Source organism: Ammospiza nelsoni, chromosome 1 (assembly GCF_027579445.1).
Source record: "Ammospiza nelsoni isolate bAmmNel1 chromosome 1, bAmmNel1.pri, whole genome shotgun sequence".
Taxonomy (NCBI): domain Eukaryota; kingdom Metazoa; phylum Chordata; class Aves; order Passeriformes; family Passerellidae; genus Ammospiza; species Ammospiza nelsoni.
Window position 1 is genome coordinate 20,518,521 of NC_080633.1, and position 23,661 is coordinate 20,542,181.

General features: G+C 36.4%; 1 protein-coding gene across 3 annotated transcripts in view; it reads right to left on the reverse strand.

Moving 5' to 3' along the window:
- CACNB2 (calcium voltage-gated channel auxiliary subunit beta 2) overlaps positions 1 to 23,661 on the reverse strand; it is a 111,462-nt gene that overhangs the window by 25,266 nt on the left and 62,535 nt on the right. For 2 of the 3 annotated variants that reach the window (XM_059480570.1, XM_059480566.1), the window contains exons 3-9: positions 21,572 to 21,694; positions 17,211 to 17,347; positions 15,345 to 15,421; positions 11,366 to 11,499; positions 7,894 to 7,974; positions 7,553 to 7,611; positions 4,433 to 4,542 (exon numbers count right to left, since the gene is read on the reverse strand). In XM_059480570.1, the coding sequence (XP_059336553.1) occupies positions 4,433 to 4,542; positions 7,553 to 7,611; positions 7,894 to 7,974; positions 11,366 to 11,499; positions 15,345 to 15,421; positions 17,211 to 17,347; positions 21,572 to 21,694 (721 nt within the window). Of the gene's footprint in view, positions 1 to 4,432; positions 4,543 to 7,552; positions 7,612 to 7,893; positions 7,975 to 11,200; positions 11,221 to 11,365; positions 11,500 to 15,344; positions 15,422 to 17,210; positions 17,348 to 21,571; positions 21,695 to 23,661 lie in introns of all 3 variants that reach the window. The other variant, XM_059480578.1, reaches the window with a different exon arrangement.

Genomic DNA, 23,661 nt, shown 5'->3' on the forward strand with positions numbered 1-23,661 from the left:
AACTAATGTGATGTGAGTCCTGATTTAATGATGTATCTATAAGACTTGTAGTAGTAGAGAATACTATTGGCTGCAAAGATAATGCTGATAAAACATGAAATGCCACAATATCTCTCCTAAACCAAATCTTTTGTGATCTGTATTCCAAGAGAGCACATTCAGGAACATACAATGTAGCTGTTTCTTTAGGGCTGCTGTCTCATTCAGTATGCAACTCCATACACTGACAACTGATAAGAAGCCATTGAATAATTTACTTTCTCTTCATTGTCAAATACATGTTTCACATCTCATTTAGAACACATGGCTCTAATCTTTCTCTGAAAACAGAATGCATAAAATATTTATAGGCTATTTTGTGGAGCTTACTTTGGTGGTATATGCAAAAAAAAAAGATTTTTCCCTTTGAAACATCCCAGTTAGGTGAGAAGCTGCAATTATTTGTATATTCCAAAGAGAAAACTGAATTATAGAGAATAATCACAAGTTATGAATAATTCGGGGGGATTCATTTTCAAAAATGTAGTGTCTGATTCTTCAGAGTAATTACCAGTAAAAATTATATTCAGAATAGAAATGTAGGAAATCCTGATTCCTGGGGATTCTTTCTTCCAAAATGGAGCATAACCTTGAAGCTTCTTTTAGAAGTCAGTACTAAGACTCAGGACATTCCTGATGCTGCTCTGTACTGTCAGTGCAGGGTGTCAGTACTGATATGAGAGAAGGAAAAACTTCTTTGAGCTAGGCTGAGAATGAAAAGAACACCTCCCCAGTTAAATGTCTGCAAAGAGTAGAGCCTAAAATAAGAGAACTTCTGGGGAATGAGGATCCACAAGGCTGATATTTTACAAGCTCCCAAGAGGAGCTCCAGTACTACATAAAGGACTGCCTGTTTTCCATCCCCCTTCTCCAGGGCAGTGTATTACCATGCAACATACTGATTCTGATGGTATGCACTATTATTTGACAGGTCCAAAGCCTGAACTTCTGTTTCAGCTACAACACTCAGTCTTTCTACAGAAGATGCTTGAAGCATACAAAGAACACTGGGAAAAAACAGCCATCTTCATAAAGTCTGTGAATAACTAATCCAGTACTGTGCAACAGTTCTGTATCAGAAGCAGCAAAAGCCACTGTTGCACTGGGGCAATTGTATTGCTTCCAATTCCCCACACTGTTTTATACATTTTTCAAGAATATTAAGGCAGAAGACTGGTGGCAAAGTAGTCTGTAAATATTTGATCAAAGGCTGGATCACAGCATATATAACCTAAAGATTAAAATGCTGCACAGTTAGCCTTCTTATTATCACTTCCTAACCTTTATTTTGCACTGCTTGAATTTGTAAAACTAATAATATTCTTTTAATAGGATATTTTGTTGACTTATAGCAAATTCATCACACAAACTGAAAAAAAAATCCACTATATAGTGATATTGCCACTCACCTCTTCTACTTCAGCCAACTAAATACTCACAGCAGTGGTGTGTTGTCACCTACCAGCAGACTACAATGATGTTTTCTGATTCTGACTCTTATTTCTGCCTTGAGGTACATTGCAGATAGGCAAGGGAACAGGCTGTAACATGCCTTGTACCTTTTTCTTTTGCCCTCTGCAAGGGTTTTCCACTGTCTTACAAAAGCAGTTACCTTTTCTGACTCCAGCGTATTTTATTTTATCTCAGTTTTCCTCCCAACACTGCTGCCACATCACTTCCCTCCCTGACTTCCTGTCTGATTTCTGTCCTCTCATGGTTTATCCCATGCCTAGAGCACTGACCTGGAGGTGCTTTATCAGTGGGTTTGACTATCACAACTCCTTCTCCATATGTCCAACCTTTTCCATAGTGGATTTTCACTACTTGCTTTCCTGCCTTAGCCTGGCCTGCCATTTATTCCTCCAGGTGAACATCTTTCAAGTAAATGACTTTTTATTCCATTCTCCATGCTGCACAGCAAAGGAGGGACTGCAAATTGAAAGATGAGCATCTTTTCACCTCAGAGCTGCTTGGCTGCCCTGACTCAGCCTTCTGGGAGCAGGTTCTGCTCAGATTTCCTTCCCAAGGAAAGCTGAGTCTTCAATCAATTCAGATGCAAAACTTGGATGTATTAAAAGCAGCTTCTAATAATTTGGTCAAGTTTTCTCATTAGTTTCATAAAATTGCCCAGAAATACGTAACTGAAATTTTGTTCAATTCACTACCAAATTTCAAAACCCTGCTAGATTACTAAAACAATGGAAGTATTACAGCTTCTGAAACAAAAGGGTTTGAGAATATCTTTGCGTATGTAAAATTATTTTTTTCTCTAACATTATGCTAGAATGACCCAGTTGCTCTGGTCAAAGGTCTTCAAAGTTATTTTATAAATCAGTTAATTTTTAGAATAATTATATGCAACTGAAAACCTGATATGTAGCAGGAAATCTTAGTTAATAACAGGCCTGTTACAAAAACTAGAGAGACACATCTACCTATCTATCCACATATTTGCATAGATATATATATATACATATATATATATATACACATTGTCATCTTGTGGGTGTCCCAAACTGAGGCTCTGTCAGAACTCCCATTTTAAATACCTCCATCTAAAAAGTACCTTGACACAAAGAAAAAAATGCTGATGCTCTCAAGAGTACAGTTCTACATGAGGTAAAGTTGTAAAAGGATGGGCAACATTTAATTTTTATTGATTTCTTTTCCTGTATAGAATTTTGTGATAGGTGTTTCACATATATGAGAAATTAATGATATGCTTTCACTGCTGCACATATTTCTACAATATTGCAAAATTGCATAAGCTTTGCTGATGAGGCTTAATCATCATGATTCTGTTCCACGACTAGTTAGCCTTCATACTTATTACCAATTTTCAGTACTAGTCAAAATAAGTGACACTTCATCTTTTCATTAGATTATTAAACAGTCTTTGGTGACAAGACTGAAATTCACACGGAAAAATATTCTTGTGTGTAAGATATTAATTATGTTGTTACAGTACATTGTATTTTCATATTTGAAAACACTTCAAATAAGACACATTTGGAAAGTACAGACTACTTTCAAGCAAAAATTCACAGCCTCCATAAAGCTGAAAGCAAAGGTTCTACAAAACAAACTTTCAAGAAAGGGAAGTAAAAATTTTTAAGGCTGACAAGCTTATTCTAAAAAGTACTTCTATATTAGGCAAATATTAAATATTCAGTCACAGTTCAGGTGTTGGAAATTTTTTTGTTGCATAACTGTTAAGAACTTATTTAATAGGATGAATGAACCTACTATCTTGTTTCACAAAATTTACAATTTTTCAAGATGCAATGCTGTGTTCAGGGGAAACCAATCTCTGTCAAAGGCTACTAAGAGGAACCTCAGCTCTGTAAAAGCAGAAACATGACTGAGTATTCACCTGGGATGTAGCAAGTTCCCCTTTTTTTGGTATTTGATGGGGGATTTGCACAGGACTTACGGGATTTGTGGGATTTTGTCCCGTATCTCAGTCAAGCCTTACACCAGTATATAGATGCAGAGTCCTGGCAGGATTCATCTTAGAATCACAGAATGGTTTGTATTGGAAGGGACCTTAGAGGTCATCTAGCTCCAGCCCCCTGCCATGGACAGGGAACCTTCCCTGAAACCTCCTGGCTATTTCCAGGCGTCTCTACACAGGGAATGCACCAGTGACAGCAGCAGAGTCCTGGATACATCTCACTCTAGAGGAAAGGCAAAGGCAGTCAGGAATTAAGACTCCAAAATGATCACCTTTTCCTCCTGACTCTAAGGACACCTTGTGATGGGGAGCTCCAGTGCAGCCACCTGTACTGTAAATGGCTACATTCAATTACAACTTCCCAGCTAAGCTTGTGGGTTTTTTTTCTAGGCAATAAATGTTTAATTATTGATACAACTGGACAAGCTTCAGTACAAGAAGACTCATATAAGATGACAGATATTTAGGCTATGAATGTAGCTATACAATTTTTTAAAAACACCTCCCTTTTTGCATCCTTTTTTTGTACCAACCTTACAATTAGTTAAAACTGATAAAAAATTCATAAAATGTGCACTTCAATAAGTTTTCTCAGACTTCATGTCAGTAGCTATCCACTACTAGTAACCTTATGCACAGTATCAATAATATTCGCATAATTCCAAGTATTTAACCAGAAGAACATGTCTTCAGATTTTATATGGATGGCTGCCTCTCCCAACTGAGGCCAACAGCAAAACATGAAAACTGAGCACAAGCAGCACTATAGGAAGTTTACCTGATAGCGATTTTAAACCGATTTCTAGTGCCAGGATTTCTGAATTATGGGAACTGTGATTTTCCCTGAGCAGAGAGAAGGCTATTTTTAGCTTACACACATGAGAGGAGAGTAGCATACTTCACAGGCACTTTGTAGACAGCATCATTGCAGGTACTTACCTAGGCTTGACCTGGTGTTAGAGCGCTCTATGATCGCGTGCTTGCTGGGATTGTTTAACACTGAGCGTTTGGCAAGCGAGATGTCTGCTGTGACTCGTGTAATTGATATACTGCAAAATAAATACAGCAAAGTAGCACTGAGCGTTATTGAGCTTTCAGGGATGTGGGGAGAAGTCTTGTTTAACACTAGAAGATGGCTAAGACTACAAGAAAATAAGTTCTCAGCAGCACAGTATGCTTCACCTAAGGTGAACAGAGAAAAAACTTTATCTAACCTAATATTGCTACAATAACTACTGATAAGTCATCCTCCTACATGTGCCTGGGGAGAGGGGAGGCAGAAGGAGGTCAGGGATTCCTGCAAAAGATGGGACTTCCCTGGGGTCTCTGGGACTGGTGAGGGTCTGACATTTCACCAGTATTCCCAGTATGAACAGGCTGGTTTCTCCTTTCCCTGACTTCTTGAATGATAATATACTGAATGACAACCTGTCTTACTTTAGCCATACCTGCAAGACATGTAGGGATATGCAGAACTAAATGGTAAAGGTAAGGCTTATTAGGGAAATGAGTCCAGCAATATAACAGAGGTGTTTTTTGTTTGTTTTGGTTTGGAATTTTTTGGCTTTTTTATTGTTCAGCTTACTAGCATGTGTTTTTCTAACAGAGTGCAAGAGATACCCATAAATTTCCAGAAAAATTCATGCTAGCAATAAAATGCTAGCACCTAAAAATAGGAACTGTAACTTGGAGAAGCACATACTTGAAAAGCCTAGGTTGACTATCTGGCAGGCTCACTTTTGTGTTTATGAGAAAAGATGAGCCAAGAAAGAAGTGGTTACTTTCAGTTGTTTGCACTGCTACATAACCTTCTGAATATTCTCCTTCCTAGGAAAACAGTTACCTCAATCTGTTTTGCTTTACAGGGTCAAAATGCCCCCTTAAGTTCCTTTTCAAACTCTCTGGTCTAATGAGGTTTAGAGGTCACATTTTTCCAGTGCTGAGAGTTAAATCAGACTGATGATATTCCCTGTTCTTCCTTGTAGGATTTTACTTGCAATTTAAAAGAGGAAATAGATTTTCTAAGCAGGGGGCTCCTCTCCAGCAAGAACAGTCAGATGCTGTTTGTTCATCTGAAATGTAATCCAATAGGCCATTTCCCAATGAACTCAACATGTGTATGCACTTATCTCAAAAATGTCACAGAGCCAGAAGTTCATATGAAAAACCCAAATTATGTGCACAATATTGATTAGTAATATAATTTTGGAAATCTAGAGGTGACTGAGCTTAAGCTAAAAGCATAATCAAAGGTGGTGATTTCTGGCACAGCTCCTCACAGATAATGCCACTTGTCTTAAAATTAAATCAAACATGTATATTGGGATACTTATGAGTTTTCTTTATTTGCTAATGGAAGGACTGTACAAACTTCTACAGCTTTTTGGTTTTCTGAGTTGATTTGGATTCTTTTCTGCCAGTCTTTCTTCCTACAGGCAATAGTAAATTTTTGCCTTTTAAAATGAAATTATGCTATACTGAACAACGCCAGATTTATCAGTCTGTTTGTCTATGAAAAATACTATATTTATTTTAAGACTTTTTACCATCTTTCTGAGGACATTTTCATTTCTTTGAGAAATGTCACATCAGGAAGATCAAGTCTGCTGGGGTTCTTATGTTCATATTGCAAAACAATTGCAACGAGAGCAGGGACAACAGTGTGGCAGCTCAAAGCAGCAGCATGAACCTGAGAATCTCTGGGGCAAATTTGTTCAGGACCTTAAGTAATAATTCCAATGGCTACTGAAGTTTGGGATGCTTCAAACCTGCTACTATACACAAAATTTTTTTTTGAGTATTTGTGGATTCACCTTGCCACCGTTGGATCTACAACTGAACATCTGACATGCTCTAAAATATTTAAAGATATAAAGATGCAATAATTTTCTTCTGCTTGCAACAAATGTTTTGTTAACTTCCAATTCTGAAGGTGTGTTATCTAGGGTTTGACAATCCTGACTAATTTCCTAAAGTGGTTAGGTATGACATCATTATTCTGACTGAGAAAATCCACCAGCTTAAACCACAATGTGTGGTATTTTAAAGAACTGAAGCTATTGAAAAAAAACCTCAAGCTCCCTCTTCAAATTTTGACAGCAGCAGGACACACAGAATAGTGTTATAGATCTGACCACTTCCAAACTAAATAGAACATTCCTTGAAATTACAGATTTTATTATAACATCTTCCTGTTTTCACAATTTTTGCTCCCAAAATCAACCCATTAGGACATATTAATCTGGAGCTTGATCCAATACCAATATAATCATGTCTGGAGAATGCATCTGATGTCTCTGCTCCATGGATCTGTGATGCTGGAGTTACAGACCACAGCACTGCTTTTAGAGACAGACTATCATTTGACATCATGCCACTATCATTTGACATCTGTACCACAGGAATGCCTGAAGGCTCAAATACAAATCCCATTGTGTTACAGTGGAGTGTGCTGCAACCACTCGGACCAGAACGCAGCCGATGTGCTGCCAAGGGTGAGAGTATTTCAGCAAGGTAGGGCACTGCTCCACCCCCTCATCCCACTCCTTTTGAAACTTCCACTATAGAGCCCACAACTATTGTCAAACCAAGCTCCTATCTTGAGGGATCAAAACTTTGACAATCCCATACACCAGATAGTCTGAATCCTGCACCACTCTTTCTGAGTTGGATGTCAAGTGAGGAAGTAGAGTAGAGGAGGAAACGTGGCTCTGGCCAGTTTGCTCAAAACCTAGGAAGCATTGATGAGATATCACTTGAAAAATATTTAAAATCACTTTTTAATCTGTAGATAAATATCTAGCAATTTGGAGTGTGAATGCCACAGTCCTCAAGAAGAAGACATCCTTTTTTCTACTCCCAACGAATATATGCCCCAGATCACTTCCCAGTGCAACACAGCCTGTACGTGCTCTGTCAGGAAAACTTCCAATCCACACTTATAGTCCACTGATCAAGGAATTAGCTGTCATTTCTAATTTTGTCCAATGTTATAATTTCTGAAAAACCTTGTAATACCCAAATGGAACCTGAAGTATATTTGCATTGCAAAGTACTTACCGCCCTTCGAATCTATGTTTTAAAAAATCAAATAATGCTTTTTGCATCATATCTGTTACCTAGAAGGAAAAAAAACAAAAAATTGATAATTGCATAGGAAATTCATAATACTAAATGCTAAGAATATGATAGAATAAAGCTGACAATAAATCTTGTATCCAAACAATGGGATTGGAATGCAATTTATTCTTAATCTCAATTCTGAGATGAAGTAAAATAAAAATGAGCAGCTATTCAGTAGGAGTAAAAACTGTCTGATGTTTGCCTATGTTATAAATTATCAAATACAAATGAAGCACAGTATTTTGTAGAAAATGAAACTATTTACATCAATCAGTTACCTCATATCCCTTCAGAGAAGGCCCCACTAAAACTACTGGTCGCATAGAAGGCACTACATCATAGGGAGGGATGTGCTCTGTCTGCAAAACAGAAAATGTTTTCAGCATCACAACACCTAGAGAAAGTATTATACACTCTAAGTATTAGGAATTCTGAATTTCCAGTAATGTCACAGGAATCTCAGATTCATTAACTTTTCCCAGGAACTGGTAGCACAAGATAAGGACATAAGAGATTCAGGGATTTCTTTTGAAAAAACTTTTTTTTGACTTTAGGGTTTCCTACTGTTTTCATATATACTTTGGATAGTTAAAAACTCTTACTCTGGGTCATGCACGTTTCCCACTGCATAATTCCTAACTGGTAAATTGAAAAGGTCATTTCCAACACCTAATGAATTGAAGTGATTAATTCTACAGCTGTGACATCTGTTTCCAACAGGAATTTTACATAGCAAATTATGAAAGAGAAAAATAAAAGGGGATGAGAAAAGCATAATGCACCTTTTTTTTTAAATGTTCAGATTTGCCCACTGCTTGAAAAAACATTGTGACATCACTGCAAATTCCCATGGCAGCATTCAGTCTGACGTTTGCATTAGCACCCACAATTCAATTACAAATTAAATAAAAATAATGACTGATCAAGTTAGTATTTCTAGAAAACTATCATAAGCAGAGCTTGTGATAGCATTTCTTCCACTTTGGGAAGTTCTTGTCACCACCCAAGAATGGATTCTGGTAGTACCATATTTACCAAAATACCAACTGATGTATCATGCACAATTTCTAAAAAAGTACTCTAGCATACGAAGATAAAATAGATTGCCTCCTTTTAAGGGTTGCAAAAAATTTATATTGTTATCACAATACAATATAAAAAGAAATAAAATGTTAAGTTTGGTATTTTTTCTTCTTTAGTAAGTGGCTGTTCAATATATATCACCATGAATGGAGTCTAATCAAATAGAGGTTTTTGTTCATAAGGAAAGTTTTGGTTTATCTTTGTATTGGGAATAAAAGATTGAAATCCAAACCCAGAAATGTGTGGGTGTTACAGAAAAAGAAATGCCAGATCTATTTTTCAAATGCTTACATAGTACAAATACATCAGTCAAGATCACAGAATACAGACATTGTTCATTGTTCCAGAACTCAATGTATCCCAAGGTGTTTCGCAATAACATTAAAATAAGTATATACATTCCAAAACACAAACCCACAAAGACAGACATTTATACAGTGACAGCACACAATGCTACACAAGCAGCAGTCTAAAGCAGTCTAAAACGCAGAAAATATTTTTGTGAATGTCCCTCAATGTAATTTATTTTTTATTACCTGTAGTTTCAAAAGCTAATTCATAACATGAGAATGAAGACCAGTGCCCAAGGCATCATAAGCATGTGAAATGAATTTATTTTTCACAGTACAGAATCTGACTCAACATGTTTCAAAGCAAACCCCTGCAATTAGGCTGGGCCTGTATCCAAAAGCAGTCCTCCACTGTTCTTGCAAACATTTTTAATAATCTGATAAGCATATTTGAGACAGATTCGAAGAAAAATTCATTACAGTTGTGCAAGTGCTTTTAGCATGAGTGCCCTGATGTAAAAGATCTTTGTCTTAATGTGGCTGACTTAACCAAAGGCATTCATGCTAGAAGTTAACCAGCTATTTGACAATCAGGCCAAGCACAGAAATTACCTTATTTGATGGAATATGGGGTATTTTTAAATTCTGTTCTGTTGCAATGGGCATTTTTTTCTCTAAATTTTACAGCTTGAAATAATGAAGCTGTCAGCAGGAAATTGAGTAGAAGTTATCTAACGGAAGCATTAAAGTTCATTAATTTAGCAGTAGAGAATCTAATATTTTCTAAGAGACTGGCACTGAACTATACAGCTTTCACTGCAGATTCAAGTTCAAATATGAACTCAGAATAAAAACTGTCAGGTTTGAACATATGGCTTTTACTCAGTGGTTTGACTATGCAGATTACTTTGGGATGGCCATCCAATACATAGTGTAAAAATCAGTATTACAAACCCCACTAACACTAGTAATGATTCTGATATGGAAGAAAAGAGGCACAGAGTCAAAGAAAGATGTGGGACTAACCCTCATCCAGGTCTAAGGTGGTTCATCTGGAAGCTGCAGCTTTGAAAGATGCTTATGCAGACAGCATCCAATACATGTCAGCATGTATTATCCAATCAAAAATACGATTAAGTAAGAAATTACTCAGAAGCAAGAACCTGCTGTTGATTTCTACACCAGGCTTAACAGACCAAACTGAAGCCAATAGTTGTGACTTTGGAAATGAGAAGGATTCAAAACTATGTAAAAGAGTTCAAGAAACGAGAGACAGAAACAAAGATCTACTTATTAAACACAAGAGCATCCACAGCAGGGACAACAATGTCACTTGGCACTGCTTAAGCACTATAACAGTCAGTTATTACCTGCAGATTTAAGTGAGTGGTTAAAACCAAATGAATGAGAGCTATGAAGACTACAGATTTTAAAACAAAACAGTCAAAATGTGGTATTTCACTACATAGTTTGGCTGCTACCTAATGTCTTGCTAACTTCTTCCAGCAAAGGCCCTAGAAACCTATTGCAGCTTTTTGCAACAGGATGCCAATTGCATAATTCTGTAGTTATCTAGGTTATCTATGGAGAGACATCGGCTCTCCTGGGAACCACCAGTACCACTTCCAATAGCTGGGATACTAAAAAAGTCTCACTGATGGATGGCAAGAACATTTGGCTGATAATTTATACATGACATCAGGAAAAACCTGAAGTAAACTGTCAAAACAAGTCTGAGGTTTTCCACTGGTCTTGTGCACTTGCAGACTGCACCTAGTGAATTAGAAGTTTAAGCACAGACTAAATTAAAAATAGAATGAACTTGACAATTTGTTTCCAAAGTCCAAACTGAGTGTCTGATAGATTCCAATAATGATTTCAACAGACTGAGTAATAAAGAAAAAAAAATTTGAGAAAGATATAGAAAGAATGAACATGCACTAGAGAGGTGCATTACAATGCTAGAAATAATTTTCTCAAACACTTTAGAAGGCCTTCTAAGTGTGTCCTTTTATTCCATCAAAAAGGATAAGTATGTAGCAGAGTTTCACAGACACACAGAACTTTTGTCTCTTTTCCTGTAATGAATCCACTATCAGCTCAATACATCTCTTCATCACTAATTCTAGAATAGCTGCATTGTTAATCTGGAGTTATAATGCTAATGATGCCAGTGGCAGGATAAACACAGGCGATGTCGATATAAACTTACCGATTTCTGCTTCTGCTTAGCTACAGCAGCATGGAAAAGAAACAAAGAACAACAAAGCATGCATGTTATTGGCTTGTCAAAGGACGCAGACAGTTAACAGGACTAGAAATGCGACGCAGTGCAGGTGAGCAGGTGGACAGATGGGAGCTTGGAAGTCGGTGTTACCTTCTTAAAGAAGGGCATTCTTTTCTCTTTGGAGTGGGGTGATGTTACACTGTTTGCACTGGGTTTGGGGGAGCGATGGTTTGCTGGAATATCATTTTCTTCTGCATCTAAGCCAGTGGCATCTATGTCTACAGCTATATACAGACAAACAATTCAGAATTATCAGATGACAGGGAAAGTAAAGATAGATTAAAAAGGAAATTACAGGTAAAGAGAAATAAAACGGTCCAGAGTAATAAATAAGTAAATAAATAAATAAATAAATAAATAAAGTTGACCATGAGAAAAAAACACAATAAAACAAAGGGAAAAATTTAAAGGTGCAGTACTGTAGGATTCGAAGACAGAAGGCGATCTGTAACAGTTACTGTAACATTTACAAAATAGACCAATGGCCAAGTTTGTTCTTGTTACACCAGTGTAAATCCAAAATATTCACTTGAATAGATAAGATTTCCACCAATGTAAACAAAAGAACTTGTTCAATAACATTTGGATTATGTTATAGAAATGAACACTAATTGAAAATGGGTATCATCAATAGAAATTTGAAATGTCACTACTGTGTCTATGGGAAATGAAGAATTAGAAGAAAAATCACTTTTGATGACAAAATCAGCCAGATATTGTATAATGTTATATACATTTATCTGGGGATGGACTACAATTGCATTTTTAATCTTTTAAATAAAAATGCATTTTACTCATAAGATACATTTATTAGGAATAATTAAACATAGATCTAATAGGGAAAACTAAAAAGAATGGATAGCAGAAGAAAGGAAATTTATCCCAGCTTAGATCTGAGATGTGGATCTGAGTGAAGAGTCAGGATGTAGGCAGGGTAAAATGGAAGTGAATACAATAAACCGTTGCTGTTCAATCTCTACCCCAAAAGAATATATAACCAATAATTCTTATACGATAACCACAAATTATGTAGCTTTTAGCAAGTAAGTAATAACAGTTTCAACAAGAATCCTCACAGACTCAGTAACAAATACACTTTCAAAACACAAAGCCGTATTATCCTGAATGCTGATTAAAACAGATACCTGCCAACCACAGGTAAAACAAAACAAAACCAAACAAAACCTTTCTCATTTACAACAATAATCCTGATCTTAAGTAGTGGTTTAAACTTGTCTGCAGAAAGCAAGCAGACACACAAAAGTGAACCATAAGCAGTCATCCATCACCACCCTCATGTGTGAAGACATTACCCACCTCTCTCTACTCCCTCTGGTAACACACACTTATCTTGCCATACCCTGATGTCGAACTGAGGCTAACCCTAAACAGATCTGTAAGCAGAATAGTTTGTATTGACTTTACCCAAACCCTTAATTAATCATTGCAAACTATTATGAAACCATCTTAGTGACCTGATTTTGTCTGATTCATGAGTAGAGCATCAACTAATACAGTGACATGTGCCATTAAATTATGTAACAAATAAACATTTCTGTCAAGCCTATGTGCAGCTATTGATGTAACAGACACTTGAGGCAGTGATCTCATAAAGTACATTTTCCCATTTGAATTATCCACAGATCTAATGCCTTGATGCCTGACACTCCCTGAGTTACTGAGCCTTTGAGTCTGTCCTTCCCAGGAAAAACCCAGTGAGTAGATCCGCATCCAGATTCCATAATCCTGCTCCTAAGAACACCCACAGAAATCATGTAACATTTTCTTCTAGCAACACTGCTCCTTCATCCTCTTCGTAAGTATAAAAATAACATATTATCTTTTCTTGAATACCGGCCAGAACAGATACTGTAAACCACTCACAATAAGACATATTAAAACTTGTTTGGTACTATGTTCAACCAAAATTGTCAGTAAAGAAAAGTCAGTTACCTTAAGCTTTTCCTGTAAGAAAGAAATGCAGAATTTGATCAGCTAGTTAACAGTATCTCCTTTATTCATTCTAAGTCTTCATACTATGGAACATTTCCTGTGACAGTTCTTTTACTGTTAAATATCTTTAGTTCATTGGGATCTTTTCAGTCATTTTCAGCATAATTCTTACTCAGTTTGGTGGCCTAACAGGACTGTATGGATTTTTTACTATATTAATATTGGATAATGGATATTAGACTCTCTTTCATTTGTTTTTCACTGGTTCTTCATCTTGTCTGTGTGTTTGTTTTGGTTTGGTTTTTTGGTGGCACTATTTTATATTGAAAAAACCCATCCTTGACTCAAAGCAAAAAATGAAATTAACTTATTCAGTTAGTATTCTTCAACTTATTAAATAATTGATGTATTTGTAATTGATTGTACTTTCAAAGAGAGGAGGTGTGGGAATAATAATTGAATTGTGTTTCAAAGTCGCTTGAATTCTTGTTTTAGTCACAAACTATGCCTTTTTCACCTTTCTTAAGACGTCATAAGCAAAAAATTTTTGTAGACTCAAAATCTTGCTATCACAGAACAAGTTCATGTGCACTATCCATACATATTTCCCAAAGCTTCACTGTAACTGAAATAACTTTAACAGATTTCCTTATTTCTCCAGAAAACCATGTTTCTTGAACAACAATGTCTGAAGAAAAGACTCAATGCAATGAAAATTAGAGGATGGGTAGCAATCAGTCAGCTGGTAATCCAGGTGAATGATATCTGTATTCTTAACTCTAAGCTCTGTGCAACATTCTGGAAATACATGTACTGATCTGTTTGGGTTTTTTTTTATAGCAAATAATAACACAGCATTTCAGATGCTCTAGCAATAAAATTACAACATGGGTTGAGTCGATGGGCAATTTTACTACAAAAATGCAGGCGTTGAAAAAGTTGGCCTTAACAATAAACACATCAGTTTAAAGCCATCCAAAAAAAAAAAGATTAAGGTGCGTTCAACACACTTGTTACAGACATACATTAGTAAACAAATACAATATTTTTGAAATAAAAGAGAAGTTAAACTGAAGTGGAATATTTATAAACAAACTGCAGTTGCAATAAAGTTGGTTGTTACTAACAAATCCATGGTTTCACAAGACAGATAGATTTTTAAATTGCTTGAACCAAATGAAGCTACTTCAAAAACACAATTTAATTTCTCTGTCTCCCTTTTAAATTACCAAGTAAATACTTTAAAATCTTCAGGCTCATTTTAAGACGCCTGTTCTGTAGTCCAGAGTCCACATAAATGAATATGATTGGAAGATCCATGTCTTTGCCCTAGTAACAAAGGCACTAGCAACACTCATTAATATTTTCTGTTTCCAGGTATTTACAATGCATATGAGAAGATAAAACATCCAGCAACACAGCAGCTGAATTCAATTGTTTTTTTTTTTTGTGATCTTTTGCTGTGTTTTTCTAATGGAGCTAATGCTAGCATCCTCCCCCAGCTTGCCACCAATTTGCTTCATATGACTTGAATTTGGATTCAAGTTAAATCAAAAGTTAAATCTGTATGTTGCTCTAAGTAAAAAAAAAAAGTATTTTTGAAAAATTTGTCAAAGGCAAAAATTATCCAGCATCCTAGAATTCTGTGAAGCACATCGTCATGATCAGAACTGTGAAACTAAATGTTCCTGATGATGTTTTAAAACAATGCCTTCCTTGATGCTACTGCAGAAACCTCTCAGGAACTTCTATTTTTATTGTTGCCTTTTCTCCTGTACAAGAAAGTATTTATTGTTCAGTAGGAATGCTCAGACCAGACCAAACTTTCCACTATTCTTATGTAATGTAGTCTCACAGATCTATGATGTCTTTGCTACAAAACTCTGTGGTAAAAGCAAAGAGAGAATTTTGTGCATTAACAGCTCTATCATTGTCTGAACTTGCTGGCATTGACTCCATTACTTCAAACCACCCCAAACCAGCCTTATCTGGAAACACATCACTCAGGTTTTACCTAAGAAGAATGGAGAATAAGAAGAAGAGGTCTAAAGGTACACGCATTTTACACAGATTAGGTTCATGAGTCTCTTCACCAAAGGGTTCACAACCTACTCACCAGATGATGGAGGCGTCGATTTTCTGGAACTAGGAACGATGTCACCCAAACTGGATGAAGAGTTTCCTCCTGATTTACTGGAGTAAAGTAATACATTAGTTTGAAGTTCTGCAGCTTTCTCAATATTTAATCTAGTTTGTTTACGATCTGCCTTCTAAATGAGGTGCTAGCTGTGAGACAAACAGTATTTCTGGCAGAGGTATAAAATACACATCTCCCACAAAATGTGTGTACATTTTGGGACCTGAGGAATTGCAAACATCAACCATACTTTCTGTGCTGCTGTGTAATTCATTCTGCTGCTCTGACTTCCACAGGATGTTAATACAATTCAGTAAATAATATGGCTATTGGGATACATAAATTAATATTACTACCTATTAATAAGAGTAATTCTTAAGCCAGTGAGCATATCTGTTTCCTTTAGCTGATGAGTTATTGATAAATTGCTAATTAAGATGAGACTGTGTCTATCATCTTTTCAATTTAATTAACACCCCAATTCTTTTGCTTTCTCATAAAATATAGCACCTAAGAAAAAGTCTCTCCAACAAAGTTAAAGCAGTCTAAAGTTTTTTGTCAAGTTTTGCTTTGTGAAAACCTATCCAAGTTGTGAAAATGAAACAACAGTTCTAGTCTTTTTTATTTCAGTTACCATAATGAGAAAAGCTCTGAAAAAAATGTAAGAAAGATTATTTCGCTCTTCAAATAATTCATGTGCTAGTACTAGTTTCCACTTTCTTTATCTTGAAATATTAATAAGCACTAAGATAATGCATTTGTGGTGTAGGACAATGTTATCTTCAGTGAGAATTTCTGGAAACTGGAAGCCTCTATGATTTGGAAAAAAACCGAATCACTGGGACACACCTGGCTGCCCCAGAAGAGTCACTAGAGGAATAAGGAATCCAGCCCCCTTCTGCTGAGGACAGCATGCTCATGGGAAGGGCATTCCACAGCGGGTGAATGCAGCTGAGCCCTGCCCAACCATGGTGTCCTACTCTGGACATGCTCTACAAACACTGATGCCCTTCCTATGGAGATAGGAAAGCATTTCTGGCTTCCCACTCAAATACACTGGGAATATTTGTTTCCTTTATACTCAAAGGGAAACAATTTGCTTCCACAGGTGTTGCTAGAAAACTACTTTATTAAGAATTTAAGAGTAAAGGTGACATTGTCCTATCTTGTAGTATTGCTCAGAATATCTAGAAACAGTCCTTTTTCTTATGCAATGATGGCTGCAGTCAGAGATAAAAAATGACTTGACATGAAACTTCCATCATAAAATGTAGTACTCTTAAAAGCTGTGATGGTAGGAAATGAATTTGACAAGACTATTTTTTCCCTACAAGCTAACTAACACACATTGGCTTTGGCTTACCAGTAAAGTCATCTTAACATTTTCTGTAATTTCTAAAATGAGCTTAAAATGTCTTTAAAAAGAGGAAGATCATCAAAACAATTAAAAGATGTTACAGAATTTAGATAAATCAATTTTAAGTAAAAAAATTAACTAGCACATAGTAAATGTACTTAATGTAATGTATATTAGCAATTATTTTAAAAAAAAGGAAGAAACAATTTCAGTGGTAGGCCACCACAGATTGCAAATCTAAATATCTACTTTTCTCCCAAACAGCAATTATATGAATCAGCTTATTAATTAACAATATAATATTTTAAATAATTTTATATATTATATAATAAATAATAGAATTCATTATATATTAATTTCTTCATTGATCAGAAATATTTGTAGCTGCCACTAACAATAATTAAGCATATATATGACTGATACACAGCATCAATTTCCAAGTTGTGTCACAGACAATGCTGCTATGATTAATGATTTTTTGTTATTACCTGGAGTAGAATTTTCCTTGTTTTGCCTTTTGTTCATGCTGCAGCCTCATGTTTTCTAGTTTGACTGGGCTTGGTATGAATCCGATTTCACAGCCTTCTTTTACCAATCGTCCTATCCACCAGTCATTATTAAATTTCTACAGATTAATAAAAAAAAAAGAAAAAAGTAACATACTAAGAAATTACTATATCTGGGGATAACTTTGTTATTAATTTTAATTTGCAGCTATGCTAACTTTTGTAATTCTTCCCTGCAGTTAATCACTGTGCTATGTTATTATGGCAATGAAGAATTGTGGTAATATTCAGAAATATATTAAAATAATTATTCCTTTCAAATTATTAAAACCCACAGTCCTTAAGTGGAAACCTTCCTGCAAAGACTTCATGTTTCTCCCTGGTTTTTGTTTCTACCCGTTTCACCATCTTTATTATTTCTTGCTTCACAGTCTCCTCTCATATATGTGAGCTGCTTTTATTCTCCCTTCGTGGTTCTCCTTGGTGGACACCAGAGACTTAATATCCACTCGCCCCTGCTGCTAGAATTTTTGTAGCTCTGTAATAATCTATTTTTCTTCTTCCATTTTATTAACTTCTCTATTTAAATTAAAAAATACTACTTCACAAATTCCCTCACTTCTCACAAAAATCTTCTGAAATATGGCTGAATTTGGCTGCTTATATATACCCTGCTTCAGATAGCACACGTGATCTGCATCTTAAACTTACCATGATAGATCCACATGGACTGGATATCTCTGGATAACTAAAAAAACTTAACTGGGCTATCTGGTGAACTTGTGTAATTGCTAACTGAATTTCAGCTCTGTTAAATATGAGATATTGACTACTTTAACTCAACAGCTTTATTCCTACACCCCCCGTACCATGTGTGGGAGAGGTTGGTTGATTTGCAGAGGTCTATGCAGCAGAGCTATTTTCTTTTTCCAATCTTATTTATTCGCCATTTTTGAAGGAGAGTAAGTCACTCATGTATGGGCCCCACACACAATACTTCTGGTGTTCCATGGGAATAACTATCATCAAAAAGAAATTTTGGGTAATTTGGAATATTTATTAAACTTTCAGAGAACACCTGAACGTGAAGAAAGTAGCTCTCTTGCATCTGAAGCTATTAATGTATATATTATAGTGCATATTTAATTATATAACAAGTAACTTGAACAAGTGTACAGTTAGGAATAAAACATGTAAAATGTGTGGGCTCCCCTAAAAAGAAATTAATTTTACCATCATTGGTGGATCACTGATCCACAACCTACATTGCAGTATTATCTTTCACTTTGGCAGCTACAGAAATCTTGTGGTGCTTGAGACCAACCATAAGATATTCCAGCTAACCAAAAATAGAGATTAAAATAAAAGCACTTTTAAGGTTATAAAACATAAGGATATCTATAATATTCATCCAATGCCTTTATGAGTAAGAATACCAGCATTTCATAGGGAGCTGCTCTGGAATAGCAGTTTCTCAAAGCTGTATTAGACTGAAATGTATTATTAAAATTATACCCTATCATTACAAAAGGCTAACTAAGTCATTAACTTGGTAAAAGGAAGAGACAGATAATTAAGAAACACCATTGAATTAAAATCTGAACAGTCGCTATTTTTGTCCCACAGTGCAACAGATTACCATGCAACAATATAAATTTTATTAGAAGCAATAGAAATCCTAAATCCATAGGAATTTCTTCCTATAGAAATAAAAGCATACTTCTGCAAGGTCTCAAAGATAAATGCTGTGTCAGTTTATAAAAATTAAAAGATACTTTTTAATGTTTATAATAACACACATAATACTTTCTAATTTTAATTTTTTTTTTTTTAATTTTTTGGTAGTGAGAATTCCAGCTCCCAAGTTGCTGGCTCAGGTGAGTGATTCTCAGTAATTCACCTGTGTTTGGAGTGCCAAAGGAAATAGAAAAAATAATTAAACACAGGCCAAAATGATGACCATGCATTAAAGCCTCAAAAGATTGATAAGTTACTATGATGCAGCAGTTTCTTCATGCAGGAAGGAATCCATCATCCTTTTATGTACTAAGTTTTAATGAATGTAACCTAATAATGAAGATAAATTTCCCTCACACTCAATCACTGCAGTGCTTTTCATCACTGTCCACATACATTTTGAACTGAGGTTTTTCTTGTTTGAGCCCTCTGAGCAGCACAAATTGGTGAGCAGCCCTTTCAGAGAAAATAAGGACAGCACTGGTCCAGTATGGCATCCTTAGGCAGGCAGAAGCTACTGGAGATTAACTCAGCTTTTCTTTATTTCTAGCAATATGTTAGGTATCAAATATATAAGAAACACTGCATTTTATAGTCCATTGTATTTTTTTTCTTTAATCTGCAGAAATAATTAAAGTTTGGACAATTCAGTTCCCCCAGCATTAACCGTAGGGAGCAGCAAATGTACTGAAGGAGCCATACCTGGTGGGACACGGAGCCCTGGAGGATGAGCAGGGCCTGGCACGGAAGATGAAGGGGGGGACATGGCTGTGCAGGGAAGGGCAGGGCCTGGAGCACCATCTGAAGGAGCTTCAACCCACCCAGACACAACACTGCTGCCAAATGCAGGGCAGGAGTCCGAGTCCCACTTTGACTCCTTGTGGATCCCGTCCCATCTCGCCATTCCGGACCTGGCCTGGTCCCAGGGTCCCTCCCCAACCAATCTCTGGCCCAGCACCACTAGACAATAACCTCTCCTCAACAGCTGACAGAGAAAACCTAAAGGCAATCAGCACAGAATGCCTATTCTAATACAGCTGGGGCTGCAGGAACATTTTAATCTATTCTTCCACCCCTCAGTGCTACATACAGCCACAGACATGTAAGAACTCAGCTTCCCTTCAAGGCATTTTGGAGACACAAAAAGTTCAGGAGACTTTTCCTTCCAGATTTTCTCCCACATATATATACATCTGAGACTAAGTTTTGATGTGAAGAAAAATGCATTAACTTTTAACAGAAAACTGCTAACCCTGTGTGTCTGGTTTATATGGAAACAGGGGAAAAACTTGATGTAAAGTCTGAGATTACCACTTCGTTTCAAGTGCAGATGGAATAGATGACTACACAAAACCATTTGATGTAACCAAACTGAGCCTTATTTTCCAGTGCTTCAAGACACACTGGAGAAAGCTGATGGTTTTCTCCTGCCAGGACTCTGTGCCTGCTCATCTCTTCTTTTGTCACAAGACAGAGCAGAGCAATTCTTTCACACTATCATCAGTCAGAAAGCATATTTCCTTCACCATATACAGTCTGAATCTAAATTATTCTCTTTTTTGTGTGTTTAAAATATATGAAAAATTACAACCATTAGCCATGTCTGTTTTGTGTTCCTTTAGTCTCTGTCCACCTGTATTTCTATCTCTCTATTAGGAATGTTTCTTTCTTCCACAAAGCACCTGTGCTAACAGAATCATTGTGCATTGTCAATCATAACTACTGAGGGATTTTTCTGATAGTCTAAAATGAGACAAAGACATAATTTCAAATACATGGCTAGATTGCTCTCAACCTTAAACTAACTTTCTGTTTCTTTTCCTATAATTTTTCATATCCAGATGGGCTATTTGGAGACAAACCACAATGGAATATGACCAAAAACTAGGAAACATTTTAAAATGAAGGAGTCATTCAAAAGGGAGCAGCAGGCTACAGAGGAGGGCCTGCACGTGAAAGTTACCAAGTTTTTTGAGATTGTCTTGCAAGAAGCAGAGAAAGAAAATTACTTTGGGTGTTTAAAAATTTAAAATTGTCAAAACCAAACTACAGGGAAAGAAAACCAATGCAGCAAATGCAAAGCTCATTTATTGACAGCTGCAATTATCTTGAAACATCATTCCAGTTCTTCAGCATGTTACTGCTAACTAAATACTGTCTGTGCCAGGGAAGCAGATTCAGTAAAAAAAAAAACCAGGAGACTTGAGGATTTTGGGGTTGAGATGCAGTCACACAGATAAAAGAGAAGCAACCCTTGGCTGCTAAATCACAACAGACCCTCACAGTACCAGATTAGAAAAAAAAAACTCAGAAATATTTCATCTTTGAATAGTCAGACACAGGCATTTAAACCTATAAATAACTGATTTTTACTAGAGAAGAAAAGTACTTGCTTTCTGAACTTCAGTAATTTGATTGTAAGAAATTTGTGCCATAGCTTATACAAGAACAGCATTTAAAAGTACACTCAAATCCTTATACAGTGTTACTTTAACATTTGTAAAGTGCTTTAGCAATGTGTAGTGTTATCAACATTGCAAAATAGTAGCACTATTACTCAAGTACTCCCTAAAGAGTGATTCACTTACTCCTCTGGTTTTACTTACTTCTTTAACATGAAGAAAATCTTTAGCCTCAAATGAGATGGCCATGCCTGGGACTGGGACATCATCTTCGTGAGCTGCACTGTACCCAACATTTGTCCGAACTGCAAATGCAACAGGTTTTGACTGCAAAATAAAAGATGAACATCATGAAGATTTATCTTGCAAACACATACATATATACAAACATATACACGGGAGATGATTTCTCTATTTTATAGTTTTTAAAATCATAAGAATTACAAAGAAGTCTCAACGCATCCATAGAAAAAATAATGAAGCCTAGCTTTTACTGACATTAGTTATTAGTATCAGTGCATTTCATAGAACACAGATTTTTAGTAGGTGATAGAGCTCTGAATTAATTTGAGGTAAGCCAAGTCAGTAATAAGTAATCACAATTGACTTGGCAATCCATATAATATTGTCAGTTTGCAGTTCTGCTGTGAGTTCAGTGTTTGGGGGCTGCCAGAAGAAGTAGTTTTCAAGAGCTACAAAACCCAAGCTCCATGGACAATGGGGCTGCAAAAGGAATTGCAAGGGGAGCATGGCACTGCACCAACATTGCTCCTTCCACACCATTCTTGTCTGGGCACCCACGTGCTGGTCACCTCAGGAGCATTCTAAGGCTGCTCCAAGTGTAGCCCTCACAGCCTCAGCCCCCAAGAACTATTTGGGGAAATTGCAAATTTGGAGAAGAGGTCCCAGCAGTTACCAGTAACCCTTAAGCAAGTCACCTCACTGCACTCTGAGAGAGGAACAATGTGCCTTGGTATCATCATGTCATTACCAAGTACCAACCACAGAGAGATCTGTTCATTTCCCTAACTCTTTCTTACTCTGCTAGCTGACATCAGTGAGTTAGTGGATTTTCCCAAGTTTTGTTTTCAAGAAGCAGCTGCCAGAAGAGTCAACAGAAGCCCCACATCTGCACAGCTTCTCCTTACCAGCAGCACCAGTGCTGAGCACCTCTCTGCACAGGTACAGTAACAGAAGGCGCCACCCAGCTCAGCCCAGACTACAGCCACCGAGGGCTTTCTCTTCTCAAAGGTACAACTATTTTACAGGATAACAGCATTTTTTCTGTTTTATTCTAGGCTAAACAACAGCTTGAGCTTGCTCTCCCCACAGAGATTATCACACAGTATCCCTTGGACCCACCACTGTCCTGCCCCAGGCTGAACCTTTAGCCCAATTTGTCATAACAGATAAATTGTTAGAAGGGCTAATTTGAATCCTGATCTGATTATGTATTCATGATTACACTTTTTAAACTGGGCATTTGTGAGAACAATAGTCCAAAACTAAAGTTTGGTGATTTATACACATCAATTAAAATATCTTTCAGTGTTGATAAAATGGGAATTTCGACTTCCTAACACCTCATATTGATATCTTAATTATCTCCTCTATAATTTTCTCAATGTTACTTCCACTATTACCCTACATAAAAGATACCAAACTATTACAGAACTAGTCATGCCACAAAAAAAAAAAGAAGTCACACAGGCACTGGATTCAGTGCTATCACGAATCCTCCTTAAAATTATTGGATTTAAATATTCATACAAAACCTCAAAATATTCCTGAATGTAAAAATTACAGACTAACAGAGCTGATGCTTTCTATGCTATTACTAATTTCAACAATCAAAATACAGATATGAATAATCACTGAATTGTCAAATCTCCTAAGCAATACTTACCATCAAATAGTAAATAATCAAATAAATCATTCCCTCTTATTAAGAATAACCATTTTGTATGGCAGTGACCTGTCACTGTGGAAATATGTGGAATGGAATCTATTAAGAAACAATCTGTGCCAAACACTGATAGGAGGGATAGCACGCTTGCTTATCCATTCTCACATTGCTACATCCTCTAGCAAATAAAAGAAAAAGTTGCCTAACCACTGTGACTTGCTCCTAAAACTAACAGCAGATGAAATACTTTAGGTTGACTAAAGACTTTAAAATCTTGGCAGCATTGCAACAAACAGACATCTCCAGGAAGTTAATGTCCTTGACATACTTCTTAGATGTGATCTAACATTTCCTGTTAGAAGACAACTCCTGACCACCCAAGAAAAAG